The sequence below is a fragment of the Cydia fagiglandana genome, chromosome 4 (genome assembly GCF_963556715.1).
Source record: "Cydia fagiglandana chromosome 4, ilCydFagi1.1, whole genome shotgun sequence".
NCBI lineage: Eukaryota > Metazoa > Arthropoda > Insecta > Lepidoptera > Tortricidae > Cydia > Cydia fagiglandana.
The window spans coordinates 11,147,000-11,158,544 of record NC_085935.1 but is presented as its reverse complement, the minus strand read 5'-3'; the positions used below and the strand labels follow the sequence as shown (position 1 = coordinate 11,158,544).

The 11,545-nt window shown below is 35.1% G+C and overlaps 2 protein-coding genes across 2 annotated transcripts; one reads left to right on the top strand and one right to left on the bottom strand.

Annotated features, from left to right (window-relative positions):
- The first annotated feature begins 236 nt into the window (after window positions 1-236).
- LOC134663690 (UPF0598 protein CG30010) lies at window positions 237-1,284 on the top strand. The gene is made up of 2 exons (XM_063520134.1): window positions 237-452; window positions 547-1,284. The coding sequence occupies exons 1-2, from the start codon at window positions 297-299 to the stop codon at window positions 1,057-1,059; spliced, it is 669 nt and encodes a 222-aa protein (XP_063376204.1). The 5' UTR covers window positions 237-296; the 3' UTR covers window positions 1,060-1,284.
- LOC134663689 (AKT-interacting protein) lies at window positions 1,052-2,763 on the bottom strand. Its single transcript, XM_063520133.1, has 5 exons — window positions 2,553-2,763; window positions 2,343-2,407; window positions 2,166-2,266; window positions 1,889-2,076; window positions 1,052-1,809 (listed from the first exon to the last, which is right to left on the bottom strand). Exons 1-5 carry the CDS (start codon window positions 2,636-2,638, stop codon window positions 1,557-1,559), a joined length of 693 nt encoding a protein of 230 aa, XP_063376203.1. The 5' UTR covers window positions 2,639-2,763; the 3' UTR covers window positions 1,052-1,556.
- Window positions 2,764-11,545: the final 8,782 nt, after the last annotated feature.

Below are 11,545 nucleotides of genomic sequence, written 5' to 3'. Positions count from 1 at the left end.
CGGTGCGAAACCGCGAACGCGACAACAGAGTAGAGATGAAAGTAGTTAAAATGAGAAAAAAGTTACCAAATAATAACTTGAAATAACGGGTTCAGCTGAATTTGAAGCCCTCACCACCTCCTAGATAGTGAGTATTATATTCTTTGCTCACCACACCCACATTCTTTCCAAAGAGAATATAACCACTACGTTTTATTCTTTCATTGCACTGGCAGCCCCAAAATGACGTTTTCTACTTTTCTATCAAAGTTCAAAACAGTACACTCAGAATATTATTTTTAATACATGTCTTAATTATGAAGGCACTTTCGCAGTTGTTGCAAATGCCTCGATACTTGGGTAGTTTCCGGTATCAGACAGTAGCTCAAAAGTGTATGCTGCACTATGTGCAAGGTCAAGAACCAGAGCCTAAAATCAGAGAATACTTTTACTACATAGATCATCAAGGGATGGTGCGTATCTATTTTTGGGAGATTTTTTTTTCTGTTATATTACATTACAGTTAATCATAACAATCATAAATTCATATGTAATATTTTGTTACAGTTGTTTTTGGATGATTCTAAAATGAAAAACTTTACATCATGCTTTAAAGAGAAAAAATTTTTAGACTTCTTTTTTAAGAGGATTCGACTGAACAAAACTGGAAGATACACTGAAGAATTTCCTTTTATATCCTTATGTGGTAGAGAAAGAAATTATATAAGATGTGATGATGTTCCAATTGTCTACACACATATTATAACTAAAGATAAGAAAGACTTCGTAACATTTGGGTATGCAGGCGAACTATTAATCACACCATTCATACCTCAAAAAATCTACATGTTACCCTTGACTGGCAGAGTATATCATCCCGCTGATGACAAGTATGGAGGAATTGGCCTGGTACGATCCAAACTTTCTATAGAACTAAGTAAACATTTTGAGTTTCACAGTGGTGATGGACACCCACCAACTCACTTTACATGGAAAAATGAGAAATATGAACTAGATCAAAATTGGTTCCAAAAAAAAGTAGATGAACATGGAATAAAAATAAAGACTGATCCCGATTAGCTAAATAAATATATTGTTATTGATATTAGAATTACTTGTACAAAATGTTAACTAGTTCTCTTAAACTTAAGAATCATAACAAATATTATTAAATACTGTAAAATAGTCACAGCACCTGTGCTAATAAACTTTATCAAACACACAATGGTCTTTAGTGATGTTTTATTAGTCTTGCTTGCTGCTGTGTCCCTGTGATATCTAAATAAACTTTTATAATACTTGTAACACATTCACTACCAGGAACCCACCTGGTGGGCGCTCGTGAACTTTGCTCAGATGCCCGACAACCCGCTGGGCGGGTTGTTTTATATGCTGCTATAGACTACCGGTTTCTGGGGTAGTGCGCCGTTTTTTGTCTGGTAGTGAAAGTGTTAATTATTACCTCTGAAGAAATATTTGATATCAATTGGTTGCTATTAATATGTAATTGCTTCTTTATCACAGGTGTTCAATATGGCTGTATAATAATCTGTATAAATATTACTGATTATAATAGCTTATGTGGTTTCCTCCTTGGAGAACGGCTGGTAAGATCCTGGTTGCACCCATGACATGCCCTGATTCATGCCTTCATCTGGTGTAGATGGTTTCAGCATTTGATGTCTTGCAGAGTCATGGATTTTTGAGTCATAGGGTTTAAATGTTATGTAGTGCTTGTCTTCCGTTGGTGGTTCATCATAAACATGGTCAATGCTGGCAACTACACACTCTTTTACTTTTTCAGTGAAAATCTTCCTGTTTGTTTTATACCTGAAAAAATAAATTTTTACTATAATAGTTCATGTGGTTAATTACCTGTGAGGGTAAACTCTATATAAGATTAACTTACGCTACTGAAGCTTCTACATTAGTGGGTGTTTTCATGTTCAAATTATGAAATATTAGGTGTAGATATTTCAAGATGTGCCATATATGGTTCCTTTTTCTGTCCCATTCAGGGAAAACTTGGCTCAGATTAAGAATGCCTGTGTTGGCATCAACTGCAGGATGGTATAAATGTGAAGTAAATGCTAAAACCTGAAAATAATTAGCAATTGATTTTAGTAATAAATTAACCATTATGAAGACATTAATTGGTACATATTTTTAATATTTTATGTACTTACAGGGACTTCTTCATTGGGAAATTTATCAGGTAATGTAAGGGTGAATCTAAACACTCCACCTTCATAAAACCCTGCTCTCACAAAGACTACACCAAACCACTCTGAAACCACATTATAGACATGAATTACAAAAGTCACACTTAATGTATATTACAAGTATGGATAAGTAAGACTTACGAAATGAGTTTTCATATGACGGTATAACATAAATTCCTTCCAAATTTTCAGTTTGCAGCATACGACTGAAAAGTTAAGAACATAAACTAATTAGGGACTGCTAACATTGTCAAATATCAATAAAAGCTATAACTAATTGGGTCATTCATGCGCCTTATCCTCAAGTTAACATGTGTTGTGTATCAGCGAATATATCGTAGTTTTACTTACTATTCTGCCATAATTATGTATTCCTGATGGAACATGGAGTATAGTTCTCTAATTTCTTTAACGTTACTATTTGTTTCTTCGCCCATTTTTTATGATAATGATTTAACAACAGCTTTGATTATTACTTATTACAGTATACGCCCCTAAAACATAAACAATAACACAAAGTAATTAATTCTAAAATCAAAACTTAAACGTAGCGTAAAGCAGCTGAGTGTGTAGGTGTGTGACATTTTTTTTTTGACACTGTTCCACAGATAAGAGTAAAAATATTCTATAGAAGGTATAGAATGAGGAACAAAGCACGAGGGCTGTAATTTTGAGGAAACGAATATCAAGTATGCAACATTACAATATTGACAATAAAAGTGCTATTGTGCCGTCATCTGTTGGGAATTATTATGAAACTATTTTCGTAAGCTAAATCCAATCTTCAAAAATAGATGTCACTAGCATGTAGCCATTGTTGTAGACGTAGACATCCCTGTTTACACGAAGCCCTTTTTACACGAAGTCAGGGGTGCGAATCTCCTGACTTCGGCCAAACTCGGCTCCGCTCGGCTCAGCATTGCTCCGAGCAATTTTTAGGGTTGGCACCACTTGACTTCCTTTTGCGTGCACGACCACAGATAAGATAATCACTTGAATTTTGACAACCCTAAATAGCCGAAAGGGATAGTGTTATGTATTAAAAAGGGATAGCATGATTCGACCCTGAACCGCTGTCAAACTTCGGTTTTGTAGGAAGTTTCCTTTCTGTACGGTAGTACTATTATTTATTCTGTGACGAAGTGTATTGTCACCGTAAAAATTGTAAACAATCGTCAATTTACAATTTCGCTAGTTAAATTATAAAATAACGTTAGGAAAATTACAAACTAACCTAACCTTACACATTTCGTGGTTTAACGCAAAGAATATAATACTCACTTTAACGTTTATTCGTTGTATATAAATGGCAGGTAATTACGGACATCAGTGCCCTATTTTATAAAGCTACAAGTTACAATTTACAAGCGGAAGTCTCGTTCTAACACATAGGGTTAGAAAGAGACTTCCGCTTGTAAATTGTAACTTGTAGCTTTATAAAATAGGCCACAGGTCAACAGCGTCAGATGGGCAGGAGAGGTGCCGGAAGAGTACCTACAGGCTGGGCTTATACTTAACCCACAAATGCATGTTTTTTTTCTTTTTGCAAATAAGTAACTAATTACACACCCCGATCTGCTCTCTGCCCAAAATCACATACTAAAAATCATCAACTTCCGGGTTTTTCCAAGTTTATCAAACTGCACAACGGGACTTAATCGCGTATTTAAGTTTTAAGATTTACCTCCGACGTTTCGAGGACGGCGTTGTCCCCGTGGTCTCGGAGAAGACTGGCTTGAGCTTGACTTGAGTTGACATCAACATCTTCTAGCCGCGCGAGTTTTTCGAACTACCCGCACTTGGTCTTGTTTATCAGTTTGAACGTTTTGCTCACTAGGGATGTCACTCTGTCGACACACAACACTAACGATATTCGATTTATCAACTGTCGATATTCGTTTCCGCTTACATTTACTAATGACTGGATTCCATGTGGATGAGATCTTAAAACCCTCGTCCCGATTAAAATTGCAATGTTTTTTGATTTCAATGGCTTCACGCACTTTTCTACTGTAGAAATGGGGATCCGTGGAAAGGATTTTAGGGTTATGCCGTTGTGCAGTTTGATAATGTTTAATAATCGTGAAAGTTTAAATCAGTGTTTTCCAAGTTTTCCGACATTTCGTCTTAAAACCAATGTACTTAATTTTTATAAATCAAAATACTGCGTAAATTTAAGTAAAAAATCGGAAAATGGATTAGTTTTGAAATAATATAATGGAACAAATATAACTTGTCCAGGTAATTAAATTATGCATAAAATTTGGTGTTTATAATGCTACGCAATTTAGGTGTTTAAAATTTTTTGAATTTAGACTGTGGCACCTAGCTTCTAGACATAGTATATATATATATATATACACTTGTACAGTTTAAAAATATGGGTGCATACAACTTACTCAAAAATATGTCCCTTAACATAATTTTAATTCGCTGACAGAGAGCTATGTCGTGAGTACGTACTGAGCTATATGACATAAATGCTAGTCCATTTAACTAAAATCATACATATCATTTTCCTTCATATCTTGGATAAGTAGGTATAGAAATATTTTTTTAATTTAATTTCTCCGTTTCTTATTGCGAGTGAGGGATCAACGCGCGGGATGAGCCGCTTCAATTAGCTGAGATTATCCCACACGTGCGGGATTATCATTTATTGCGTACCCTTCATGTGCGAGCAGTACCTGCGATTTAATACCGATTTAATTTTAATACCTACCCTTTCACACAGTTCTGCTCTATCAATGATTCTCGTCCTCCTCTCCCTATAAATAATAGGTATCGGAAATTTTACTATATTTGTCTGATTGAATTGAATTGTCAGCATATGTAGCACATGCATACTATACTTAATTGTTTTCTTGAATTTTTTTTTATTGTAATCGTTACAATTTAGAACATTTTGAACACGTAAATTTTTTGGACGCACCTGGGCGCGAAAATCGAAGTACGCAAATTGCGGGGATCTTTCTCTTTTACTCCAATGACGGCGTAATTAAAGTGACAGAGAAAAATCCCCGCAATTTGCGAATTTCGGTTTTCGCGGTAGCCCCTCTGCTTAGTGTAATAAGGTGTGCTGGTTGACGATAAATACCTATACCGTAGAAATATTCTAATTTGTTGATCGCGTTTTGTTTTTTGTTCCACTCCTTTCTAAGTTTCAATATTGCACACTAAGTGTTATCATAATTTTATAAATTAGTTACCTAGGTATTACATTACGAATATATTTTGTTTCCGAGTTAAAGGATATTTTGTCTAATTTAATTATTGGCATCCTACTAAAATGAACTATAAAATAAAAATGATTCAACTATAAGTTACTATCGTCTACCCTACCTATAGTCCGTTTTTTTTAGCATTAGAAAGAACTTCGCAGAAGTTCGCTTGTGGTTCTAAATCTGGCACTTTTGGCGGTAACAATTTGAAGTAAATTAAATGTGTTGACCATGCTACATTAGATAGTTCAATAATTATTAACAATTAACGAGCCTGTTAAAAACTGCACGCTTGCTTCTGCGGAGTTTTTCTAATGCTAAAAAAAACGAACTGTAGTATGTACCGACAACACAATTCTTAAAAATCTAAGCGATTTGTGTAAGATATTGCTCAGACACTACGTTATTTACTAAATAGTGCAAATAATAAAAAAAATCCTGACACTTGCTTTGAGCAAGCAAAAATAATCGTGAAATAATATTGTGTCGCGTGATAATCTTAACACAAATAGAGCATCGAATGAGCACGGGGGCAGCTAGTATTTGCCGAAGCTGTGGAATCGCACGGCTAATCCTCTCTCTTCGGTATTTATTCGCTTTGAACGCTTGCGAACACTGCATTTTCAAAGTATTTGCAATAGGTAAGTACAGATGTAGTGCCTAATTTCCTTCGTATTTTCACGGAAACGTACGAACGTGTCATGCTATTTCAGTCAGTCTTAAGTACAAAAAATACTGAGCTTGACGAAGTAGCATGACAAATACGATTAACTGACAGTTACATTTTAACATGTTAATAACGATCACTTCTGAATAGGTACACACAATTGTGATCGTGGTAAAAATATGCTTCTACCTACATTATTTGTCAATTTGTTACATGTGCGACTATGCCTTATCGTAACTACAGAATTCACTGATCAAGATTTTATGTCCTAAGTTATGACTCACAACATAACCCCGTCACCGGATGTCTTAGCTCTTTTCTTTTTATTATAAACAAACAGTTTATATTGTTTTATACAGTAATCTATACGTGTTTAACGACTGTCGTTTTCTTCACAGAAAACAGACGTTAATTCGAGGAAACATATGCGTGAGATGGTGCTACTCGTTTCAAAGTGCCGCAGGCGCGTTTGGGCTATAAACTCAGCATTTGATGTGCGCTCTGCAGCGTGTAATTTAGGACTGCCTGGATAAACAAACAGCTTTATTTAACTTCTAACTTGGCATAATTAAAATGTAGATAATTATTTATTTGGAACGAGTATCGCTTGATGGTTTGATGTTTCAGAATGTTGTTTTATTTACGAGTATAGGTATGTATATGTCCACACTTTCTGCATCACTGAACGGCCGAAACAGAGCTGTGATCTGCATCTTATCCTGAGTGAGACATATAAGTAGGTCATCGAACTGCTGGGCTATCAGCTATTTATTATGTTGCATTGCAATCGGTGTATGCACATGTCACTTAGTCTAGCACCGAGAGAGCCGGTGCGTGCTACAATACGCGCCTGGAGAGAGTATTGGCCTATCTTACACTTTTGATTTTATATAACATTAGGTGTGAATTTATACCTGATACTAATTAATCTACTTAACCTACTTGTAATGCGATTTGCATTCGCTAGTTGAAAGACCGACATAATCCACATATTTTGGTCCTTCGAACCGGATAATGCGCCTTTATTTGCGCAACAATCTACACACATATTAATCTAAGAACTCTAAAATTTTATACAAATTTATTCGGATTGTAATAAGTCATTACGAGTACTTACATAAAAAGCCAATTTCAAATTTCGTTGATTATCGTTTTAATAAAATTTGCTTCTGCAAAAAAAGTTGGTGTTCTACGTACCTATATGTATAATATTTTATGCTTTTTTACACGAGAAATGTTATGATCTTGTGGTTTGATATCGTATCAATTTTATACTAGTATTCAGTATAAGGGACGATACGAAAACCGCAAGAAGCCTCATGCCCACCTCATGGGCACTCACGTGTGAGACGAGCCGGTTTGCGTGTCTTCGGGAAGCCGTATGACTCCTATCCTATCCTCCTGCCACTTCATTCACAAAATAATGTCTTGGTTAAGCGTTAGACTCCAGTATACTTCACTCGGAGATTCTTAATATCTATCCTTATTCGGAGGTCTGACTTAAATTGGTCATTTTGTGAAAACGTTATCGGTGTATGTTGCGGATAACAACTCTATGGTGTTGAGTATAAACAACTTTCTACTTCGGCCCAACTTAAGCCCGTCGCTGAACGTTTTCATACACCCGTAATTATCGAACAAACGTTTTGACTAAGTAACATGAAACCTACCCTACCCTAATAGTACTTTTAAATATTACATTATAGTGAACTTGTCTGATTTAAATACAATTAGTTAATACTATTTAATACCCCGTCAGCCATTCTGTGCTAGTTTACATTAATTTTTATGTGGCTGACCATGCTGCTTACCAGCTAACTCTGCAGAGACGTATGATAATATGACATTTAATATACTTGCACCTCCAAAATTTGTAACATCAACGTCGGTGCAGACTGCAGAGTAAGCTTAGACGGACTCTATAGGTACAGTATATTCGTGATATTGTGCATACAATACTTATAATCTACTATAACTTCCACCTGATTATGTGACTATGTGATTATGTCACTGCCCGGAAGTCACATAATACCGACATTCTTGTAAGGATTTCAACAGCAAGATTCATAACATATAACAAGTTATTGTCAGCAAGTGTATTTAACGCCGTTGTCTGAGTTATCGCGAGTGCCATCTATCAATCCTACAATACAGTGGCAGTGCACTGGTGAAAGATTTATCACCGTTTGGAGGCTGCGAATGAAGCTGTAACTTACCTGGTTGGACATTGAGATTAAATACAACGAAATGTGAATAATTTCTTGTTAAAATAGAGTATTAGAATAACTTCCTCTTTTATTTTATTTGATTTATGGTGAGCTTGCCTATAGGTATTTTTACCCACAATTGGCCACATACAAATTATCCATAGGTACATTAGGTACTTACAAGACTTGCAAGCGTTTTGTTTTAAACCGAAATGTGCGCTTAAATGATTGCCATTAAATATTAAATAAATAGACATGAAGTTAATGAAGTTTATTAGGTTAATGGACCTTATGAGCTCACTACCAAAAATACTAGTTAGAAAATTTAATTTTGTAATATCAAACTTTATTTTAGTAGGTACGTATATGTTAAGATTTACCAAATGAACTTACTTTGTTACCCGGTACATGTAGGACCCAGCGCGATCGCCTTTCCCACGCTCTGTGCGCGGATTACACGAAATGCCCTTTTGGTGCTTCGCTCCGACACTGACCTGCGCTTTTTGCGCAAAAAGAATGGCCTGATAAATCACGGGTTCATTGTGCACGGGATCTGGATAGCGTTCGTTTCTGATTTCTCTTGTACACGTCCCGAGTTTTTTGCGGTCGATCGTCAAAGATCATGTCGGCTACCTGCTCAATTTTGACGGTCAAGGTGCCGTCGGTCACAATATAACCCGCGATAGTATCTCATGCGAATGAGACGACTCAGCTACTTCCGCATAAAGTGTCAAATAATCTGCAAAAGATGGAGCGATAGCAAAGAATAGTTTTGGATTGAGTGATATTTCATTCAAAGTTTTTGTCAGTATTTTTTTTTATTATACAATTAAGAAAGCACAGTAAGTTCTTAGTCCTACAATATGAGTTGATCTTAAATCACTGTATGTTTTGTTTTGTTATCCGGTTCGAAGGACCATCTACAAAACAAGTGCCTATGACGAAAGTAAGACTGTATTACTTTATACATACGGTAACCTGAGATTCATTCGTTTCGTACCGTAAAACGGGGTGAGTAGGTTTCGCGGGGAGAGTTGGGTTATGAATGGGGAGAGAAGGTTTGAGAGGGGGGCGAGAGGGATTTTAAGGCTACTGCTACAAAAATAATGTATTCCAATTTAAAATGGGGCTATAGTAATACGCATAATTAAAAAAAACGATCCAACAAAGGTAAAGGGCCCCTGTTTCGGCAGGTTAAGGCTCTTGAGAGTGAGTTGAGAGTTTGTGTATTTGTTTTTAATATTACTAAGCATATCAATACCTTGAAAGCTTTTGAATATGTTATATTAGTTCTTTGTTAATAATTTAATGTATAAACTGTAGGGTTTTAGTTGAAACTTTTTTTTATATGAATTTTTTCGTGAACCTCTTATTTGGCTCCCATTTCGTGATACAAATTTAGGTCAGCTCCTAAATTCGTGAATTCGTGTCTCCTGTTTCGGCATAAAGTTTTCGTAGAGTAATTGGTGATAAATTGATAATTTGCTGATAATTATTTTAAATATTTAACGGTCTTACCTACTTACGAATAATTGTAAGGTCAAATTAAAAATAATAATTAAAATTTTTTTTAAATTGAGAGCTATAGATGGTCAAGCAAATCTTGTCAGTAGAAAAAGGCGCGAAATTCAAATTTTCTATGGGACGATATCCTTTCGCGCCTACATTTTTCAAATTTGCCGCCTTTTTCTACTGACAAGATCTGCTTGACGCAGTATAGCTTAAAGTTTTTTTGTACTCGTCGGCTTTAATGGTTGAATTAAGACTTAGGTAAACCATATGGGTACTTTAATACTTGATTAAAAGTCAAACTATTTAATTTAAATAAAAAATAAAAAAATAAAATTAAAAAAATAAAAAATAATTAAAAATAATAATTATTTACAAAAAATAATTTACTATCTTATACGTTAAAAATAAACATACACAAAAATAAATCAAATTTCAATAATAAATAAAATTGTGCTAGTAGTTAATAGAGAATATACGTGGAACATACCTTAAAAATTTTAACTCGGGTCACATTCAAACTCGTTTTATGAGAATTCTAGTGAAAAAAACATATACCGAATTTCGCTCATACAAAACTTCATGAAATACATTAATTGTTTTCTAATTTATTTTTTTAATTATCTTTGTTGTTATATTTAAAAACAAGCACTCAAAATGTATCTAGAAAATCCTTGATTCGTTAGTGGCACGAAATAGGAGACACACGTAAGATAAAATGACCGCTATTTCGTGAGTCGATTTATTACAATTTTAAGTTATTTCTATGCATATATTCAATCTTTTTTCTTATCAAATCAATTACTAAGGAACCCACAGAAACACTCCCCAAAAATTTTATTCGAATGGGTTTAGCTTTTCCTTCCTATAAGCTTAACAAGTGAGAGCGCGCACCTTACGCCTAAAAAAAGTGCACGCATACAACACAGCTATTCGCGGCCGTCTAACAATTTCGACCGTCGTATTACTCTTAGTTTAATCACTAAAATATTGATTATCATTTTATTGAAGAGATTAAATAATACAGATTTTTTTCATATGTATAATCTGAATAAAAGATATTTGAATTCCTTATTATTTGCGCCAGAAAAAAAACTAACGAAATAACGTACTAACACGAACTTGGGGCCGTTTACCTAATCTTCCAAAATCACCCTCTCACCCCAAATACGAGGCACTACGGGGTGAGGTGGATTTTCCTCTTTATCGTCAAAGTTATGAAATGGAACTACCCAAAATAAAATACAAACTAACATACAAACCTTCTAACCACTTATTATATACGCCATTCAGTTTACACATATAAAAATAAAATTTTATCGAGGTTTGAAAGTCAAATTTCACTCAACTCACCCCATTTTACGGTATGCGTTTAACTAGACATTGATTTATTAAGGTAATAAGATACCTAGCCATTGGTCTAGAAAGGTGTAACAAATACCTACAGTCACTAATAACAAAGTTATACCGCGCAACATGTAAAAATAATGAGCGAGCTAAAGCCCTACAAATTACCATTAGTTTCAGTTAATTCTGATCACAGGTATCATGCTCAACGAGGCTTTGTGCATTGGAGCAAAAAAGTTAGGGGTGGTGATCCCTTTCGTGTTGCGCGCGCTAGTCAAATTAAATGCAATTAGGCATCGCATGTCCTGACTGCGCCGGCGCAGGGGTCGCCAAATACGATCCAATAAAGTAATAGTAATTGTCGGACCAATGCATGTTTCTGTTATATGTTAC

What these genes read in the sequence shown, in the direction of transcription:
- LOC134663689 (XM_063520133.1), bottom strand. Translation starts at nt 2,638, where the DNA reads ATGGGCGAAGAAACAAATAGTAACGTTAAAGAAATTAGAGAACTATAC. An exon ending in TACATAATTATGGCAGAATA is followed by an intron (nt 2,408 to 2,552) that starts GTAAGTAAAACT and finishes TTAACTTTTCAG; the next exon opens with TCGTATGCTGCAAACTGAAA. An exon ending in TTCCCAATGAAGAAGTCCCT is followed by an intron (nt 2,077 to 2,165) that starts GTAAGTACATAA and finishes AATTATTTTCAG; the next exon opens with GTTTTAGCATTTACTTCACA.
- LOC134663690 (XM_063520134.1), top strand. Translation starts at nt 297, where the DNA reads ATGAAGGCACTTTCGCAGTTGTTGCAAATGCCTCGATACTTGGGTAGT. An exon ending in ACATAGATCATCAAGGGATG is followed by an intron (nt 453 to 546) that starts GTGCGTATCTAT and finishes ATTTTGTTACAG; the next exon opens with TTGTTTTTGGATGATTCTAA.